The sequence below is a fragment of the Thamnophis elegans genome, chromosome 1, assembly GCF_009769535.1.
Source record: "Thamnophis elegans isolate rThaEle1 chromosome 1, rThaEle1.pri, whole genome shotgun sequence".
NCBI classification, from domain to species: domain Eukaryota; kingdom Metazoa; phylum Chordata; class Lepidosauria; order Squamata; family Colubridae; genus Thamnophis; species Thamnophis elegans.
The window spans coordinates 123,926,710-123,949,167 of NC_045541.1; the positions used below are offsets into that span (position 1 = coordinate 123,926,710).

The 22,458-nt window shown below is 34.7% G+C and overlaps 1 protein-coding gene across 1 annotated transcript in view; it reads right to left on the reverse strand.

The window, feature by feature from the left end:
• Positions 1 to 20,572, reverse strand: part of NOVA1 (NOVA alternative splicing regulator 1) — a 128,363-nt gene extending 107,791 nt beyond the window's left edge. Inside the window, 2 exon segments of the mRNA XM_032209622.1 lie at positions 18,236 to 18,379; positions 20,208 to 20,572. Coding sequence (XP_032065513.1) covers positions 18,236 to 18,379; positions 20,208 to 20,343 — 280 coding nt within the window. The 5' untranslated portion in view covers positions 20,344 to 20,572.
• Between the last annotated feature and the right edge of the window lie 1,886 nt (positions 20,573 to 22,458).

Here is a 22,458-nt window from a genome sequence, read left to right on the forward strand (position 1 = left end):
CACATAATGGGTTTCATTTAACTGGTTACCATCTTAATGGGCAGGCTCCATTGCTATCATAAATTGAGGATTACCTATATTATTATTATTTTAATGCATTTAATGGAAGCTACCTGTAATATTGTTCTGGGAGATGTTGTAAAAATAAATGTTATATCATGTATAATGAATATTGAAATACCATACATTAACAATTGAATAATGTGATTCAGGGGGGTCTTTCTTTTATAATTAACCTTTATAAATATAATGAATTCTTTATTAAGCTTTATAAGTATTTAGTACAATTGTATGTGTATTGTATGCATGTATGTATGTGTCTGTGTATGTATGTGTCTGTGTATGTATGTGTATATATATATATGTATATATGCATACGTGTATGTGTATGTGTATGTGTATATGCATATGTACACATACAATTATACTAAAACTGTTTTAAGTACGGAGGTATCAAATGAAAGTGAAATTTACAAATCCTTTTAAGATTTAAAAACATTTCATAACACCCTAAATGTGATCTGAAGCTGACATTAGGATGACAATTTAAATTTCATATTGTCATACTCATTTCTTAGTTGCAACAATCGCATCAGAAAGGTAGATACTAACTCCATATTTATAACTTCACAGTATTAACAGTGATTATCTGCAATTATTTTCGCATTTAGTCCTGTTTTCATTGTTACAAATACCACTATATTAGTAAAAAGAAAGGAACTATGTGATGCTTCTGTGAGTGATATTGACTAGGAAACTTTCCACAAAAATATTTTGAGAAGATTATAGAATCAGAAACCAAAATGGGCATTTTTCTCCTAATGTGAATTTTAAAAGTTTTTTTTTTCTTTTGTGGGAACATTTCCAAATACTAATATAAAAGTATTATATACTCAAAGACAAGGTTTTTTTTTAAAGAATATCTGATTAGATAACTTCCAAACAAAACTTTTAATATGCTAAACATAAAATACTAATTATAATAATCTAATTAATTAGATTTTTTTTTATTAGGAATTAGGATTTTTCATTAGATTTTTTTTTCTAATCAAATACTTTAACTGACTAAACACTTTTGGGAAAATGTTTAAATACTCTAAAATACACATTTACTAAAGTATAAGTCAAGAACTAAAGTAAACATCTATTTTAGGCCAATTGATAATTTTCAAAAAAAAAAATGGCAAAAAATAAAAGTCTATAAATTTACCATGCTTGCACTGCAAACATATTTCAACAGTGAGATGGTGTATGTGTGTGTTTCACAGTAAATGAAAGAGGATTCAGAACAATTTCTCTGTTCTGACAACACTGTTTTGTTATCCAATTATCCCTTATATACAAATGCAAAATTAAAATATTATAGTATTTAAAACAAATTTAAACAGATAATTTATGTGCCCTACTGCATTTTTATTTCATCCAGGCATTCCTGGCTATTAAAAATAAGATATCTATTCTAACCAGACATCTACTGCTTTTTTTTCAATTTCTAAGACATTTTACATTATTGCACACAATATCACTCTAGTATGAATGTATGCACTGTATGTTTACACATACAAATATTTTACCTTCAAATGCAAAGTATTTAGGGAACCTAGTACTTTGAACTATGATATGACACACTTATCATTGATATGCTTTCCTTTCCAAGATGCTTGTATTAGTTCTTAAAGTTCTCAAACAATTGTTGAGCAACTTAGGAAAAGAAATCCTACGAGTCCACTGTACAACAACTGACCAGCTAACTAAAAAGAAGGAAAATCAACATCCATTGTCCTCATAACTGTTTTTTATATCTTGTGTTATTCCTAAAATCGTTTCTATAGTGTAAAATTTTCAGAGTAATCTTCACGGTAGTACCAGGAGCATGGTAAAGATATCGACATCTTTCATAACTGAAACTGTTAAAACTTTGTTTTCTTTTTTAAGGCTAAACATTCTGCTGGACTTTCCCAAATTGAAAAAGAATCAGCTTTGAATACCTGAGAGGTAAGAGCAACATAAATTCTATGTCAGAGTTTAGAGAGATATTCTGGATGGAGAGGAAAATATTTTGGCTCAATCCTGACAAGACTTAATGACTATAATTGTTTTAGTCCCCTAGTCAGGGACATTTTACACTTTAGATCTTGGATAGGAATGTAATTTCCAATTCAAGGCTACTATGCAATTCGTAGGCTCAAAGCTCCTGCTCAAAAAGCAGGTGTTATAGGCCGGAGGACCTTTTAAAGTTCACTTTATACCACAAACACAGTATTTCTTTGACCAAGAAATTGTTACTCCATGCCCTAAACATCTTCTAACTGGACTATTGTACATAAGGCTGCCCTTGAAAACCATCTAGAACAGAGATCTTCAACCTTGGCAACTTTAAGCCTGGAGGACTTCAACTCCCAGCATTCCCCAGCCAGTTGGCTATGAATTCTGAAAGTTGAAGTCCTCCAGACTTAATGTTGTCAAGGTTGGAGACCCCTGATCTAGAAGTTACAGTTAGCTCAAAATACAGTACTATGGTAATAATGGAAGTTCTTCATTATTTCCAAGTGTAAGTACTGCTTCCTAAGCTGCATTGGCTACTAGTTGACCTCCGGATACAATTCAAGGTGTTGATCATCACCTATAAAGTTTTTCATGGCATGGAACCTGGTTATTTGAGGAATTACCCATTTTCAACTGTTCCTGCCATTCCAAAACATGTAGTAAGACCTCCTCAATTAAATAGTAATCTTGTGATATCAAGACAGTGTAATGTCTGTGTTACAACCTCTACCATATGAAAGAGTATCCTCCAGACATAGATATGGTTCCAAGCCACAAATCTCTTAAGATGTGTACCCAGGCCAGGATATTGGGTGGGGGGGTGTCATTACATAAAATCTGGAAGGGATCTTGGAGGTCTTCTAGTCCAACCCCCTTGTCCAAGGCAGGAATTCTTTTACCATCCAATTTTACCAATCTTTTCTTTAAAACCTCCAGCAGTGGAGTACCCGCAATCTAGGAGACAAGCTGTTATACTGAATAATTGTTCTTACTGTCAGGAAATTTATACTTATTTCCAGATTGAATCTCCCTCTGATGAGCTTCCATTTACTGTTTCTTGTTTCAATTCTGCAGAGAATAAATTAACACCCTTTTCTCCCTGTGGCATCTCTTCAAGCACTGAAAGACTGATGTCTCCTCAAGCTTTCTCTTTGTAAGCTGTTCATCATATGGTTTAGCTTCCAGACCCCTTATCATCTTCGTTGCAATTTACATGGTTTTATCTAGACAGACATTTTCGCAAATAATATTTTTAAAAAATAAAGTAAAAGGTAAGGGTTTCCGCTATCCAGTTTTCTCCGATTCTAGGTGGCGGTGTTCATCTCCATTTCTTAGCCAAGAGTACAAGCATTCTCTGAAGAAATTTCCATGGCCATGTGGCCAGCATGACTATGCAATGAGGCACATAGAATGCTTTTACCTCAGTGTCTTTAACATGTCAGCCATCGTACCCTCATGTTTTTAAAATACTGCATACTTAAGCACTATACATATTGTTCAGCTATTCCGAGACTTTTCAGTAATGTGGCTTCAAACTACCAATCAATCCATCAATCAATAATATTCACAGGCTTGAAAATGTACAATTTATATCTACGCTCTAGTATTGTTACATATTTAGATTTATAATCTATTAAAAAGATTGCTGAGTAATAAATAGTATTGCACTTAAATGTCCCACATATACTTTAATATGTATGTATGTATGTATGTATGTATGTGTGTATGTGTGTATATACATACATACATACATACATGATTTTAAAAATAAAAACTGATTCAATAACATATATATTACTGTGTTCTCTCCAACCCAAAGCAATTACCAAATGTCATGTCTGAATGAGATACAGAATACGGATGCAGATTCAGAATACGGCACTGACGTACACACTGCACTAACATATGTACTTAACTTTAAGTTGTTACTCTATATATTAAAACTGTTATAATAGCCTAGTAACCAATTCACATTTAATTTTGGTATATTTTATCATTAATCTCTTGTCTATACTGCACTACAATACATTCAATAGCATTTAAGAAGACCCAAGCCTAGTGAATCATATAAAAACCTGCACAGTCCAGAAGGTATCACCTCTTTGTAGTTTTATTTTCAAGCAAATTATATTCATCTTATTATATTCATATTCATCATCTAATTCATATATGCTGCTTGGGCACAGGATTACACATTTAAATTGAAAGCTTCATATAGTTTTTATTTTTATTCAATATACTAGAATATATAGCTTTCTCCTATGTAATAAATAATTTTAAATTCATTGCATATTGCTTAGATAATTCCATGGGAAAACAATTCCACAACTTTAGTATTGCCTGCCTATAGAAGTCATTCACTCTCTTCATGAATTTTAATCATAATGAATATTAATAAATCATATTCTTGGGAATAATTCAGATCTTACTGATTATTCAAAATGATCATGGCATTTTATAATATACTTTAAAAAAAAAGTCAATACAGGTTAATTCATGGATAAGCAGAACTTAATCATGCAATATCAGTTTAATTTTTCTCTTAGAATCTTCCATCTTCCAATTAGAGTAAAAGTATTAATTTCCACAGAATGGAATTTAGAATTCCATGCAATAATCTAGCCCAGTTATCTCAGCTTTTCTTCATTACAGCAGTGTTAGAACTGTTTGTGGTGGAAGCAGAATCAGGAAAGAGATGTGTTATTCCTGCCATTGTTGAACAAAAAGCCAGAAAATCTTGGTAATCTATGGAACTCAACAAGAGATGTAACCTTATATTGCAGTTGTTAACTACTTTCTTCCCACCATGACCTAATAAGTACAAGGAAAGAGCAGAGCTTAAAGATAATGGAATTTTTCACTTCAGCAAACAGGAATAACAAAAATGTAATATTTCCCATGGATAAAATCTTTAAAATAGCCTTGCTGAAAAATGACAGGAGATAAGGGGAAAAAAAAACCTTTGTATATTGATCATGTTCCACAAACTTGCAGAACCAGTTTGGGTCACTCACTCTTTCTTAACTCTAGAAAGATGGCAGTGGCAAACTACTTCCAAAAATATGGCCAGGAAAACTGCTTAGATTTTTTCCAGGCAGTCACCAGGATTCAAGATTAACTAACTCAAAGGCACACATAACAAAAATCCTTAAAAGGTAGAGCAGGATGATGAAAATGATAATGACGACGACACGGATTACTACAAATATAATTGCTAAGATATAATTGATAATTGTTTATATGCAACCACCTGATTGCATATAAACAATCTAAGGCAGGGGTGTCAAACTCATGGCGTCACAACGGCATCACATGACATATCAGGACTTTTCCCCCTTTGCTAAATTGCATGGCCAGTGCATGATGCAACTGGCCTGCGGGCCTCGAATTTAACAGCCCTGATCTAAGGTCTTTAAGCTATATAAAAAATGACATCAAATGATGTTGAGGAATCACCTTGCTCCCATTGTTTCTGCCATCCAGTAAGGCTTTTGAGGCACTGAGCAAGTCCCACCCTTAAAACAATATCATATGAAGTGACACAGACAGTGTGTTTTCTCTATCATGGCACCTGCCCTCTGAAATAGTTTTCCCCTAATGTTGCCCCAATGCCCTGACTCTCTAGTTAAGGCACATGTTTTACTATTGTTTGTCTTGGTGGGAAATTTTATTGATGAATTAAAAGTTTTATCCACAATTTTTCATCCTTTCAGTTTTTATCATACTGCATGTTGCTTAACTAGTCTGTGATACAGAGTTGTAATGAGATAGGCAACTTACTACAATCAGCTTCACATAAATTCTATTTAAAAATAAGTACCTGACATAAAAACTTAAACAATTTTAGAAAAGATCATCAAGCTATTGGTTTGCAAACACTTAGAAAGGAACTAGGTGATTGTCAAAAGCCAGAATAGTTCATTAAACATTGATCAGACAAGACAAATCTTACTACTTTATTTTTGACAAAGTAATTAGATTACCAATGACAAGTGATTGATTTGGTGTATCTAGACCTCAATAAGGCACCTGATAAATGGTCCTTCTATCAGATTGATTCACACTTCGTTGAACAATCATACTTAATACAGAATCCTTAATAAATCTACTGTATATGTACACAGAGAAAAGTGCATGGTAATCTACCTCAGAGTTCATTCTGGACCTAACACTTTTCAATATTAATGACTTAGAAAAGATGGTAAAAAAGATGCTTATTAAATTTACAGACAACTCAGAGAAAATTGCAAGAAACGTATTAGCAGTTCACAAGACAGGTTCAAAATGATCTTTGTACATTGGGACGTTTTCAGTTTGAATACTGGATGTTTTCTAAAAACAATGAACTGAATGGCAAGTAGGGCTCTACCCTTAAATATAAAAAATCATATATGCCAATGATGGCTAACCTTTTTCTAAAGGTGTGGCAAAAATGTGTGTGCACACGCTAAAGGTGCAGCAAAACTGTGTGTGCACCCACCTGCGCATGTGCGAGGGTCCCCACCTGCACATGCCTGAGTGACCCCCCCCATGCATGCGCGAGTTACCCCTCTGTGTGTGTGGAGGGATTTTCATCCTCTCCAAGCTCTGGAGGCTTTCCTGAAGCCCCGGGAGGGTAAAAACGGCCTCCTTGGGAACAAACTTCCAGTTTGCCCGTTGGGCTGTTTTTTGCCCTTCCCAACTTCAGGAAAGCCTCCAGAGCTTGTGGAGGGTGAAAAACAGGCCCAATAGGCCAGCAGAAGTTCAATCCTGAACTTCCAGTTGGGACATTGGGCCTGTTTTTTACCCTCTCTAGGCTCCAGAAGCTTTCCTGAAACCTGTCAAGGGTGAAAACGGCCTCCGCCAGCCCTCCGGAAGGCCGAACATTAGCTAGCCGGCATGCACATGCACGCCAGCTAATGGTGAGGTGAGGGCTGCCAAGGGCTGCTGTGTCAGCAAATTTGTCATTATGAATATAGGCTGTATATGGCTCAGCAGTAATATTTGTGAAAGGGTCTAAGTAGCAATAGCAATAGCACTTATATACTATATACTGCTTATAGCAATAAGCAATAGCACTTATAGACTTATATACTGCTTCATAGTGCTTTACAGCCCTCTCTAAGAGGTTTACAGAGAAAGCATATTGCCCTCAACAAACTGGGTCCCCATTTTATCAACTTCAGAAGGATGGAAGGATGAGTCAACCTTGAGCCTAGTGAGAGCTGAACTGCCAAATTGCAGTCAGCCGGCAGTCAGTAGACGTAGCCTGTAATACTGCATTCCAACTACTGGGCCGCCATGACACATCTTGATCTTGATCGACCATATATTAAGCATGAGCATTAATCTATGAGTGACATAGCTGCCAAAAGTCTCTGTGCAATATTGGTCTCTATCAACAGTTACAATGTTGAGATCATAGTAACAGTTCTGCTCTATGCTGGTCAAATTACATCTAAAATACAATCTATCTACATCTAAAATACTGGTTGTCCTAATACAAGGAAGATGCTAAGGAACTAGAAAGATGGAGAGAAGAGTAACAAAGGTGGTAAAAGTCTAGATTAAATAAGAATGAAAAATAGAACTGGGTACTAAACATACAAACTTCTAAAGAAAAGACAACTAAGGAGCCTTCTGATTGTCATTTTGAAATTCAAGTTGAAACAAAGAACAATTTCTTAACCATGAGAGCCATTCAGCAGCAGAACAATATGACTCTTGATGTCAGGTGCCTCATCACTTGAGGTTTTCAAAAAAAGGTTTTACAGCCTTATTTGCTCCAGGTGGTCTGAAGATACCTGCTCTAATGGATTATAAGATTTCCAATGTCTTCCAACCTATGAACCTATAGTGTTCAATAAAAACTAATGCAAATCATAAATACGTAATACAACATTATAGCAGTATTGCCTCAATTACTTGAGCAAATTTGAATGCTTCTTATTTCACTACAACCTACAACTCAGTTTTCAACTATTCATCTATATTTTCCAAGAAAATGATAAAATAATATTTACAGATCTTCTAAACAGTCTTCAGAAGGTCATAGAACTAAGAGCCAGCCTTGTTCAACCGTTGTTTCAAAGGAAAGAAGTACTTATAGAGAATGCCTGCCTTCATGCCACTTGCACCTCACCTTATGCAGTTAAGGTTCAGAACAGGCATTCTGTGCTTGTACAGACTGGTCAGCTAAAGTATCTGAGGCAGGCCACTTCAGAGGTTCCCAGACTTACACAGGACTTTATAGGTGTTAACCAGCACCTTAAACTGCACATAAATAGCCAATGCTGCTCCTCTATTATATAGCTACATGACAATAATTATTTATTTTATTATTTATTTGATTTATTTGCCACCCATCTCACTGCTTAAATACTTATATATAGTAATAATCATAATTTTGTGAAGCTTCTATCTGAATAATTTTCTTTTCTTCAAACTAATTTCTCAGTATAGAACTTCAAAGGTTAAGGGAACACAGAACAAAGGACCAGAGAAATAAGGAAAAGCATTTCCCAACAGAGAGAGAGGAGACAGGGAAAACATGTAAACCATCTTCCTACTAAATTCTGCTAAATTATAGAAAGAGAAATTATCAAGTGAAAGAATAGCAGCAGTAGTAGTTGGCTAGAATCATGACACACATAAACAGAATAAATGTTACATTGAACATTACGTATATCCCTCCAGCTATAAAAGCATTTCTTAAAAGCACTACATCAATGTGATATTATAACTATAACTTATAATATTATAAGCATAGAACATTATGAGATAGGAATATGGAATTCTAACTGGATCCTACTTAAATGTTTTCCCTGTAAATTAACTTTATTACAATTATTTTTGAACAATTGCTAATTTAGTCAGTAATGTTCTTATATGCAACTAATACCTTTTTGCAGTGTTCATCTACAAGTTCCACTCAGCAAACTTTAAAGTCAGATTAGGAAACCTTCATCTTGCAGCTATTCTAATAGATGTTAATTATGAATGTCTTCTGATTTCTTTACTTATTTTTATTTGTCTCTTTAAGTCAGTCTTGACACATGAAGATTTCCTGAACATGTGTCTGCACTTTTCTTGGAAGATTTTCTTTCAGAAGTAGTTTGCTATTTCCTTCTTCCGAAGACTGGGAGACAGTCACTGACCAAGCTACCCAGTTGGCTTTGTACCTTTAAAATTGGAGAAGAATTTATGGCTTCCCTGTCTCTAGTAATGTCTTAAACCACTACATTAAACTTTATTTTTCTCTAATTACATTCTTAAAAGTTATTCCTGATTTAAGCTTTGAAAAATGCAGTTACACCAGAAAGCATTATTACACTAAAAATGAAATTAAATCTCATGGAAATGAAAGATAAAATTGCCAAAACTTATTAAAAAACTAACTGGAAGTTGCACAACACTAATCCTACTGTCTTGATCAATAAAGATGTCCTCAAACTGACTGAGTCTTTGTGTATTCAGTAACCTAAACTGGAAGATTCCTAGCCTTTTTCTAAGCAGTTTCATATTGCCTTCTTCTAATATGTCTTCAAGTAACCAATCGAATCTACCGTCCTGGTATTTCCTGGTAGTCCAATCAGGGAGGGACTAAATTGTTCCAGCCCTTCCATCCTCAAAGCTATGTGCTACAATCACAGTGTCCTGGATCAGTAAATTTGCAAGAATAAAATATTAAATTTAGTGTCCATATTTAGCAGATCGTTATGACTACATATAATTGTTTATTTTGACAACCTCTTATTCTCAGAACAACCCAGCACCATTTATAAGAGAACGAAACTATCTTAAATGAAACCATCACAACAAAACCAACAATGCTTATGAACAACAAAATTAATTAAAATGAACTTGATTTAAAAACCAAGCAAAATAATAAACAATCAGAAGAACAGTCTACTGAAGTTCACACAGGACAGTATTCCATACCTGGGACACTATGTTGAGGAGACCTTACTTCCAGCCATTACATAATAAACTAAACCCACCAGCTTATCTGATTGGAAATATAGGTAGAACCTTATTCAGAAACGAACTCTTGAATTGTTTAGCATTTAAAATTTAATGCTACCCCTCAGTTCACAGAAGGCTTTTTGATCTGGCAGAGGATTCTGTAAGTAGAAGAGACTCAAAACTTTATCTACATTTCCTTTCTGAGTTTAACCCTTCTCCAAATGCATTTCAGTGGCTAAGAAGACCCTTTGAACAGTTTTTAAAATGATAAAAAAGCACATAAGGCAAAAACTAGCTCTTTACCTCTTATGGTTAAAGAAGTACACAATGAAACAAAGCATGCTAATATAATAATAAGTAAAACATAATAAAGCCATACAACAGGATTTGCTTAAGGATTTATCTTTATAAAATAGAAAATATAAATGATAATTAAATATCTCAATATTTTATAATATTAAAGACTATCTTTTATTTAAAATATTTATTTAATTTAAAAGATTAAAATACTTAATCATGTCCTTTTTTCATTTATATGTAATTATACTTGCCCCCAAGTGGTTATTTGTCCATCTGAACATTTTCGCTAGCAGACCTGTAGATTAGGGGGTAAGGGATGGAAGAGAAAGAATCAAAATGACAGCATGGGAGAGGGCCAATGCAGCATTTTCTCTCTGAATTCTATTGGGAAAAACTGTTTTAAATAAAAACAGAAGTATTTCCTATACTATTAATTGCTTGGATATAAAGTACTATATAAGTAATAATACCTCTGAAAACAAGTACAAAGTTTGTATTTGATTCAACTAATTATTGTAAGTGAAAATTGTATTAGTTTTATTGCGATTAACAAAAGATGATTATTATTTGTTGGTACTACTGTACCTGAATATCTGAGATTCTACAATAATGAACCATTATCTTTCAGAAATGGTATTTTAACTTTCCCATGTACGTCTTAATCTTGACTACATTGTAGTTGTTTATGCAAGATCACCATCTAAAACAAGAACTTTAGTTCCTTGCTCATATCTAAGGCAACTGATATTACGTGATGTCATTCCAGGTACTTCTAAACCAATGGCTGCTATTATATTACATTTTGCTTGACCAAAAGTTACAGCAGAGACGATGCAGAAGAGAATATAGAGAATATAGAGTCGCAGCTTTCAGAAATAACCGAAACCTTCAATTTTGAAACTTAAAACAAACATTTATTGAATTGCATAAAGCAGCAAATATAAAGTCCTTTCATACTACATTGTATATCATTTCATATCACTTTTGCATTCAATATAACAGTGAAAATTGCATTTATTTTTTTAGTTCGAATTACATGCTAAAACTGCTATTACTCAACATGTACAGGCATAAATGTGATTATCCAAAATATTATTTTTCCCTTTTTGCATTAATTGTAAAAATAATGCATAGTATTATAGTATTATACTATGCTATAGTATAGTATTAAAGCTAGTATTGAACTCCAGACATTGTAAACTCTAATAAGCTCTACTGCTTTCTAATTTTTTTGTTAATAACAAACTTGCAAAAAGCTAGTAATATTAATATGTGGAATTACTGCCTCAAAATATATTCTCTAGACATAGGTTGATAAATATATATATATATATTTATGGGAAAATTTATCTTGGTTGTATTTTTGTTTGCTTTGTTTCGGGGGTGAGCTTGACCATCCATAGTCACTTTTTCCGAGTTATATAAATTATTTAAATAAATAAATAAATAAATAATGATAAAATGAATACAACTATGGTCAAGGTTAAACTGACAAGATAATATCTCCTTAGTGGTTACAGGTTATCATGTTTCAAGAAACATAAACCACAAGCCAACGAAAACAAATAAAAAATGTGCAGATGTCCATATCTTAAAATATTACCTATTACTTATGATAGAACGATATATCCAAGATGACCGAAGAAGCAATATGTAGCGCAGCACAAAATAAATATCAGGGACCATATAAAATCAAGCAACAAAAAATAAATGATGACATCATTACTAAATGTTTTAAACTATAGAATGGCCATTTATATACACGTGTGCTTTCAAGTCAATCTTCATTCTGAAGAGCTACTTGGAAAGTGTCTTGTTATTGTTTTCTTCTCACAGCTGAGAAAGTGTGATTGGCACCAAATCACCCAGTAGTTTTCATGCCTAAAGCAGAACTGGAACTCACAACCTACCATTTTCTAGCTAGTCCATTTAATCAACCCACCAAAGTGTCTCTCATGTAAGATTTTAGTAATATTAAATAAATCTAGCATTCTTAAGAATACTAGATTTAGTACTAGAACACTAAAACGAATTAGATTCATAGCAATATTGTTCAGTAAATGTGATCTATACAATAAGATGCAATTTGAAATTGACAACATACAAAGTACCTTAAGGAAAGTTGCACTGCTAGGCTAGCATATTTGGCCCAAACAATATAAAATATACAGCTGAGTCATAACTGTTCTATAATGCAAAGATTTAAAAATTTCTGAATTTTAGCAATTATTTAAATATTTAGTAGTTCTGAAAAAAAGCATGATAAAGTCAGAAGCAATTTTAAATTTCAACTACCTGAATTGTTAAAATGAACCAGAATGCTTACAATTATGCTACTAAAAATTGTATTAAAACTTAATATCAACACTTTCATACCGGATGTATATATATTTTTTTCAAAATAGCATTCAGTATGTAGAGCAGTTTTGTCAAATTCAGTCACTAAAATAATTTTAGGAGAAATAAATACGTACATAGTACTTAACATACCAAATTAAATCCCATGTAATAAGTAAAGATAAAATATATATCACTAATTGTGAAGTCAAAATTATATAAATCAAAATCTATATAAAGAATACATTTCTATGTAAAGAAATGTATTCTACACTGCATTCAATACTGATTTTAATCTGGCATTTGCCACACATGCTTCTAAATAGTTCTTACTGATTTCAACGCAACTTCTTTCAACAAAAGAATGCTCAAAATACGTATCCAAATGTACAAACACATCTTGCAAATTACAACTATATATGTCCAAAAATCCAAAAAGTTTTGCAAACATCTGCCCTTATCACAGTCAAAAGCGAAAATAAATGATCAGCCATTTTAAAACTGTTTTTAAAACAAGTGCATGACAACAGCACTTCAAATCTGTAGTATGTATTACCTTTTATGCTATGACACTGCAGCCTCTAAGGGTCAGATTAATTAAGATCAACAGCAGCTGCAGTGCAACGTGAGAAGTGCACTGCCATAATTCCCACCAGTCTAGCCCAATTACCTGCAGCATTCCAACACAGGACAACTGACAACCTTCAAGTCTACCAAGTCATTCATTCCCACCAGACTGGTGATACATAAAAGCAAACTGAACTCTTTCTCAGAATGGTTACAACTCCAACTACACCTGCTGCAAAGTACAAACATTATCAAGTTTCTACAGATGTTGTTTAAACTGGAACTATGGCTAAAGGTGATTATTACACAAAGCCCCCATTTAAATCTCAACTTCACAATAATTTGTGCTTTCCAACTATGCTGTCTGACATACAAAAACAATTCAATAATATATTCTTTTCTTTCCAACCATTTTAAGAATTAGACCTTATTGGTAGAAAAAAAAATATTGAATAGAATGATTTAAAAAAAAATATTTTAAAATAATTGTTCGAAACCTATGGTATTTGGCAAATCCGAAAGAAAGTTAAAGAGAAATGTTCTCCATTCAAAATAATTTTGTTTGGTAAAACACATAAAATTACAATGAAAATTTTGAATGACAACATTATATAGTTTTAATTTTAATGAACATTTACCAAATTATATTTGAAGTAAGTAAAACTCTATTTCAAGAGAAATACTACTTGGTATTTCTACTTTGGACATACTTTTTTTTCAAAAAAGAAATAGGATATCAGTTTTAAATATTGATTGAAATAACTTAACATGCTAGTACACTGAGCTTTTACATTCATTTTATCACTAGCATAGAACATGAATAAAAAAGACTGAACAGAGTAAAGGTTTATCCTAAACTGGATATCTCCCTTTCTAACAAAAATAAAAACCGCTACATGTTTTTCAACAAGAAAATACATGCATTAATCCTATAATTATGTATCGCTACATCTTACAACTGTGTTAAAATAGAAATTTAATAAATTAATAAATATTAATATTTCAAAACATAGCTGAATTATGTGTCTTCTTTCACAGTTTTGTTATTCTCAAATTTCAGTAACTTAATAGGATATGTAACATCTGCAAAACAGAGAGGCAACTTTGAGAATTTCTCAACTATACTCATTGATAATCTAATCCCAAAACACATTCCATTAGAAATCACTTCCAAATGTTTAGTTGCATATAAATATACTGAGCTTCCTTGACGCAACTTGGCAGAATACATCATACTCAGAATATAGCAGCATTTTCATTTAAGAACCTTGTTCAGGAATTCATAGAGACTGATAGCTTAATTGACTTGAAAAGAAAGCAAGAATTAACAGTTCACAAGGTGATACTTTAATCTTTCTAGCACTGTTTATATATAAGGCTAAAATCCTCTGCACATTTTACTAGAAGACAGTTTTAAGTTATACTCATAAACAGTCATCAGACTCTTCTGCGGTCAGGATTCACTCTAAATATAAATAACAGACTTTTTTAAAAAATGTTACGTTTTTACAAGCGTACAATTCAACTTACAACTGAAAGAAACTAGCTCTTCTCTAACAACAACAAATGCAATCAGCAACTCCAAAACCCTAACTCTGTTATTCATTAAGTCTTAACAATTATAAAATATATGGTAAATGGTAAAATTCCATTGGGTAAAAAAAAAAGCCAGCAAACAGAAATATTCTAAACACACAAAAACTATATCAAGCTGTCCCCACAACATATATAATCAACATTAATATAAAACAAATAGAACTGTTATTAAAACAATCCTTTCATTTTTCTTAAAACAGAAAGTAAAAAAAAATGTACAACTAAGAATTATACCTTTGAATAGCTTGGATTCGATGACTGGACACAGATGTAAAAGAAAAATAATTTTGAAGATCACAAGGCCCATAGTGATCCAATTTGAATATTCAGCAGAACTATTTCTTTATGAATCAGTTCTCAAGTAGGTTGGCAACATCAATACAACTGTAATAATGTTCTTTTATTTAAGCAACATCTTGAGATAAAGAGAGGAAGGGAGGGCAAATGCTAAAACTTAAAAGACATATAATCTCATTGTTCCATTATGCAAAATGACATCTTCACTGGAACACATATTCTAGCATCAGACTGCCAAGTTACACAATCCCTTTATGCATTAGTTTTAAGTTTCAACTTCAATCTTAATTATGCATTTAATAAACACTTTAAAAATAAAATCATGAAAAATGATTTGATACCATTTTAGATTTAACATCTATTATTTTCTAAATTCATTAACATCTTCCATTTTTGTGTTACACAACACTTTTTAAAAGGTCTTTTCTCTAATTAGCTTGAGAGTATGAACCCCAGACAAATACTGACATATAGTTGGCCATGTATGTGAGCATGCATTTGCATGTATTTAAGATGAAAAACAAAACAGTATTGCATCCACACTTCAATTTATTATTCACATTATTTACTAAATTTTCATAAAACCCTCTCATTCCACACTGGATTCAGATGATATACTAAAATTAAGCAATTTAAAATATTCCTTACAAAGTATAACATATCAACCCTCCTTCTCTCATAACTAGTATTTTAACTAAAACAGGGTCATATGCACAAGTACAATGTAACAGTTTCAGAAGAAATACTTACTACATTTTACAAAAATGAATTTCAAGAAATAAAGCCATTGATTTATCACACAGAATGCAAGAAAATATCAAACCAATTTACAGTTTATCAAGAAAAATGACCAATATTCAATCATGTCACTTCTTGAAAATCTTCATTTGGAAACAATTTGCACAGTAGAAAACAGTCATTAACAATTTAGTTATATGCCTAAATAATAATTTCTGGTAATAATTTCTGAATATCTGGCCAGTTGCATTTAAACTCTGAATGAAAATTTTATGATGAAAAAAATCAGTAAGTTATAAATATTTACGTTACGTTTTTAACATAAATTTTTTAATTGTTTTTTTTTTAAGAAAGAGTTTTCAGTACTAATTACAAGCCTTATTTAAAGACTTATTTTTATTTACTGCGATCAGTAACTATTTATCTCATGTAGTACATAATAGTGCATACAGTACACATATAGTACATATAGTGCTATATGTACATAATAGTACATATAAAGTACATAATATAAACATATATTATAGCTTACATAATTTTATTGCACAATATGTTCCCAATATCTCAGCATCCACTATGAAACTAAGTATCAGCCATTTCTAGCACTAATAATCCTAGTAAAAGTAGTTTACAGTATGAAATTACTAGCAGTAACTGAACTTTTATAATTATAAATGAATATTCATTTTAATTTAAGACTACAGTAATAGTAGCATAGTTCAATTTAAAATTTTGTTTGAAATAAAGCCAAATGTTGGCAACTTAAAAAATGTTAAAGTTGATCAAGATTTTTCATGTTTATGGTTAAAAGGGAAACAATTTCTAGCTCAAGTAATAACTGAGTGCCTCACGTATGCCCATCTCTTCAGGTAAGAATCTAATTCATGTATACCAAATTTATGAAAGCTATCCTATAGTATAACTTCAGTTATACAGTAACATCTACACCTGTTACAGATCACACAAGCTAACTCCATGCTATCATTTCCTTCAAAGGGAATGTGTTTACGTCACACAGGAACACAATGTGGTAAACCTCTCACCATCCCTTTTGTATTTTTTTAAACTTAGGCAAAGCTTCTATTTTCAGCTGAAGCTTTAGTAAAGTGCCTGCATAAGCATCCAGGAGTCAATTCAATTAAACATTTAATGTTTATTTAAATTAGGAAGGAAATTCTTGTAAAGAAGCAGGCAGAAGTAATCTTTCTTCGTAGTATATACTTAAGCTGAATAAAATTTCAAATTTGCATTCTCAGTCATAGCATCTGTTCCGTCACTCCATCATCTCTAATCTTCTTTATGGATCATATAAATATGTAATTTATATTTAAACTATTGTGTCCAAATTCAATTTAGCAGCTCGGTTATTATCTCAGAACTGTTCTTTCAGTATTATTATCTATACATTATGTCAACCATATATTGTCTTTCATGCTTACCAAAAATTATATAAGCTGTATCATCAATTTTTAAAACATTTCAAGAGTGGAATTTCATCTACACATATCTGTTTGTAAAATCACAATACTTAATCACAATATCTATATCCAAACATCATGTAAACTTCAAAATGCAAGACAGCAAAAAATGAAACATTCCTGATGCTTCTTTCAATTACCTTCACAATTGCCTTTTAAACTCATTTTAAAGCCCAGACATATCTTTGAAAACAATCAGCAAATGCAAAGCAGCTTTCCTTTCACTACAAGAAAAAAGGCCATCTCAATGGAAAGCTACTACTGTTAAGAATTACAAAATCAATGCACTATCTGGACTATAGCTATTACTGCTATAAACATTAAGAACTTGTTTTAATTTATATTAGATAATCAGTATCTATGCAGGAATTCAGAAATCTTTAAAAAATATGTAGATATCACTGTACATTATTCACCATGTAATGAATAATATGCAATGTGTTAATGCTTATGCCCAACCTATAACTACATCTATCTCCTTTTCTCATTAGTGTCGATTATTTCACAATAGGTTTCTATTAACTATCACAACTAAAATAATCAAATACCAATGAAATATCTGAAGAGCACCACTTCCTCTCTTTTATTTTGACTAATATAAGTGAACAAAGAAATGAAATAGAACCAAACTACATAGCAAATTTAAGGTAAATGGCCTATTCTACAAGGAGCACACAGATATGGTTTGAACTTATGGCTTTGATTATAATATTTGACATTTTCTTGAACAAAATTCCAAAGGTGAAATCTAATTTTTAAAATATTTATTGTAACAACACAGTTGGTACTAGATAATAACCTGATTTTTTTTAAAAAAACAATAACTAAAATCAGTATTTGTTCAGAATTACATTTGATAATTCACTTTCCTACTAATGGTAGTGGTATGATTCTTTTTAATTATTCAAGAAAGAACCATGGTTTACACCTACCTGGGTAAAAGTCTTTGGATTTAGAAAGCTTGATGGTAGCCCCAGTCTCTTTCTGCAGCTGAACAATTGTCTGTCCTCCCTTACCAATTATAGATCCAGCCGCATAACTAGGTATGAGGACCTTTAGAAAATATTGGCCGTCCTCTGGAAAAAAGAGACAAAAGGTTAATTTATGTTCTGAAACATTTTCTCTCATACCTATAAAATATATCTTTATCTTACAAATATTAATACACTGTTCTTTTGTACAGACTGTATTTGTTTAGCCAATATTCAGTTGATATTTGTTCTTAAATTTGTGATGCTATGGGATGCAATGACCTAATTCAAGTTATAATTCTAGGCATAAAATTGTTCCTGTATGTCTCTATTTAACTTGATACAATAACATGAGCCAAAGTGTATTTCTCTCTCTCTCTCTCTCTCTCACACACACACACACACACACTCACGCACACATGTACAGGCACACGGACACACACACACACACACACACACAGACGGAAACAAAATGATCAAAAAAGATCAAAGTCTTCAAAATGGTACAAGCAATTTAAAGAAAGAAAATTGTGAGAACTAAAGGCTATGTATTGTTGTCCTACAGTCTTCGAAGAATACACTGCTTTTTGTTAAATAACCCGGAATCTGAGGCTTTATTCAAAAGTTATCCTGAAGAAAACTCAAAATAATGTAGTTATGATAATTTGCCTAAGCAATCCTGATGTATTTCTTCAACATTTCTTGGTAGCAATGATCTCTTAAGCTCATTAAAGGACATTAAGAAGAAATTTTCTCAGTTAAAAGGAAGCTAAAATCTTGCATGCATTTAAAAAGTGACTGTTAATGTAAATACTTTCAAAGTAAAGAGTTTAAAAAGTCCCAAAATAGGTAAGAACAATCAGTACCATGAATAAAACAACTTTTCCTTTATAACTGAACAATTGTATTGGTTCCTTCACAGGTCTTACACTATCAATTCTATGGACTAGGAAAAAAAAACCCTGTTCTGACAGGATTGCATGTAAAAACCAACACACATTTTAAAACCCTTCTTTATTAAACAGCCCGACTTTGTTTTTTTGTTTTTATATTAAATGCATCTTAGAAGTTTGCTTTCACCAAGGAGTCACCTAAGAGCAGCCTCACTTTCTCTCAGTCAACGTCCCAGCTGATACAGGTGCATCCCCCACCCAAACATTATACAAACGCTTAAATACTTCAGCTATCTACTTCTGCTGTTTCTTAACGTTGGATGAATAAATTCACCTCTGCCTCGGTGCATTGTTATGAAGACTCCAGTGCAAATGAATAGAGGAGATGCTGGTCCCGTTATAACTCATCTCATCCAGGAAGAGCAGGATGTTAACTAACAAGTCACCGCACCAAGACAGACAACTCCCGCCCTCCCTCCTCAAACCTCTCTCTGACACACACACGCGCGCTTACACACACCCCATCACAGTGACCCAGCCCCAGGAAGCACAAATCTGTGCAACATTTTCCACCGAAAAGGAAAGTGGTGCCAGGAAATAAGACAAGTTTTGCTGCCGCCGCCGCCGCCGTTTAATCTACCTGGCGACTCACAAAAGGGGGAAGAGGGAACCGGGGGTGAAAGTGCCTTTTTTCCAGCCGCCATTTATTCGTTTAGTTCTTCCAACTGTTAACCACGCGTGCAAGAGGGTCGGTGCAAGAAGACTTCTGAGCTCCTTCGCCCAGAGGGTCAAGGCTGAAAAGCGCCCCACCACCACCACCACTCCGCCCCGCCACTACGAATATGTGAAATTAAAATAAAACAGGGCTGCTAGATGCTTGAAAGGCGACGCCATTTTGATGAATGATAACATTTGAGAAATAAGGAATGTTTGGGGAAGGAAAAGAGGGAGAGGCGAGGCGAGGAGGCAGGTAGGAAAGGGGAAGGTGGGTGGGGAATTGGGTAGTGGCAGGAGGAGGAGGAGGAGGGGAAAATACCCACCGCCCGTGTTGGTCCTTTTGGTGCTGCCGGCTTCAGGGGGAGCTTCAAGTGGTCTTTTCCGAGAGTCCGGCGGGTCCAGGTCTATGGGTACCCCAGGATGGGTCCCGTTCTGCTGGATGGGAGCTGCCGCCATCATGTTTGCTGCCGCCGCCGCTGCTAGAAGGATAACTGGCTTCTCCCTTCGGGGTGGGGGGAGCAGGGAGGGGGAGGAGGAGGAGGAGGAGGAAGGGGCTCGTCCCGCTTCTTTCGCTTTTCTTCCGTCCTCTGAAATTTCAGGCTAATCTGCGAGATCTGTCCGCTCCCCTCCCCCCAAAAAAGATGCTTTCTTGGAGTGGGGGGGCCGGCGCTTGTTTGTCTGGCACCGGTGAAACGGGCCGGGGTGGGGGGGGGAGAAAAAGGGAGAGGAGGAGGGGGGGGAAAGCAGGCTGGACGGCTGGCTGAAGGAGCAGCTGCAGTGCAGTGCCAGCAAAAGCTGAGGTTAAAAAAAATTAAAAAGGGGAAAGTGGGGTGGGAGGGGGAAGCGGAGGCAAAATAAGGGGAGAAAGAGAGGTAAGAGAGGAGGGGGAGAAAGTGAGGCGGAGGAAAGGAGAGAGGGGAAGCGAGAGGAAGAAAGAAAGGAGGGGAGAGCGAGGCGGGGAGGGGAGGAGGGGAGAGAAAGAGGAGGTTGGGGTTGTGGGGGGGGGAGAGAGAGAGTGAAACTGGATTCAGGGAATGTGGCCCCTCCAGAATCCCCTCCCCGCCTTTTCTCTCCCGGCGATAGTCGGGCGCTTGCAGCTGGCGAGGAGAAGCGGCTGCCGGAGCCGAGAAGGGCTGTTACTGCTTTCGCGTTCTCACGCTCTCCCAGTTGAAGAGTCTCAGGCGCGCGGTAGGGCTAGACTCTGTCAGGAGTTGCTCGCTGAGAGTCTCTCTCCCCCCCCCCCCCGGTTTTCCCGGCCGCGCTCTCTCCTTTTCTCTCCTTCTCTTTCCGTCTACCTCTCCTTCCAGCACACACTTACGCGGAAAAAAAACTCGGGTTCCCGCGACCCGGGTTGTTAGGGAAGGGGGCTCGCCCTAGGTTTCTCTTGCGGACACACTTTCCGTGCCCAAACACTCCAGCAGGGAAGGGAGGGCAGTGAGGTATGTATTTATTTATGTATTTAACGTGTGTGTGAGTGTGTGTGTGTGTGTGAGAGAGAGAGAGAGAGTGGGGAGAGAGGGAGTGAGTGAGTACAATATACGTGTGCAGGCCTTCTAGAGAACCGGAGAGCTTAACCAATCGAGGCGAAGAACTTGAGGCTCGGGTTGGAAGGTTAAGCCAAAAAAGACAGCGAAAGGGTGCCTGATGGGTACAATTGAATCCCGGTCCTGGTTGTGCTAAGATGGGACCATCCAGGAATAAATAAAAACAGCCGATTTCGAACCATTCTCCAGTTCTGACTGCCCCACCTTAAGGAACAGAAGACAGCAGAACTGTGTTGGGCCAAAATAGTTCATGTACTTTCTGTGATGGAGTAGCATGGTAGGAAGGAGGCACCAGATTTTCAATGTTGTTCCACTTCCTTTTCTCCATGTGAATAGGAGCTAGCTAGGTGACTCTCGTCCTTTCCTCAGTATTGTGCAAAAATCAGGGAAACAAACAGAAGAATAGAGTTATTCTTCAAAGCTGTTTCCGCTTATTTCCTACACACTTCCTCTGGAGCCTGACTTTCCAGCAAGCATCTTACAAAGAGAGGTGTGTCAACAGGTAGAAGATTTGCACATGCCCATATGACTGAAGGCTGCTCCTCCATTGGTATTCCATTCTGAATGGAATAAAGGGCAGTGGAATAGGAATTGCTTCTTTTGATCTTCCCTGCACACCAAAATACCAGCATTTTCAAGTGATGATTATAAAGAGCAATTACTACACTTCAGATTGTTTATATGCATTTTCACTTTGGTATCCAGTTAGTTCCTTGCTTTCTGGTTGGGCAATACTCAATATGAGCTGGTTAAATCACACTTAGAACTACAATAGCATTTTATCAAAGCTCAAAAAAACGAACAACTACTAGACAGCAAAAAAAAAAGAGTAGGTTTTTTTTTGCCGTCACTGCTGCTATCTAGTGGTTATATGGTTTTTTGAAGCCCAGATATATTATCACTGATTCATCCAGTATTGGATGCTTATTGAAAACCTCTCAGATGGCTGATCATGCTAAGAGATGCCTTATGGATATCAGGTTAGAAAAAGTCAGTGTATTACTTTTGTTATTCATTCAATGAGATCCCT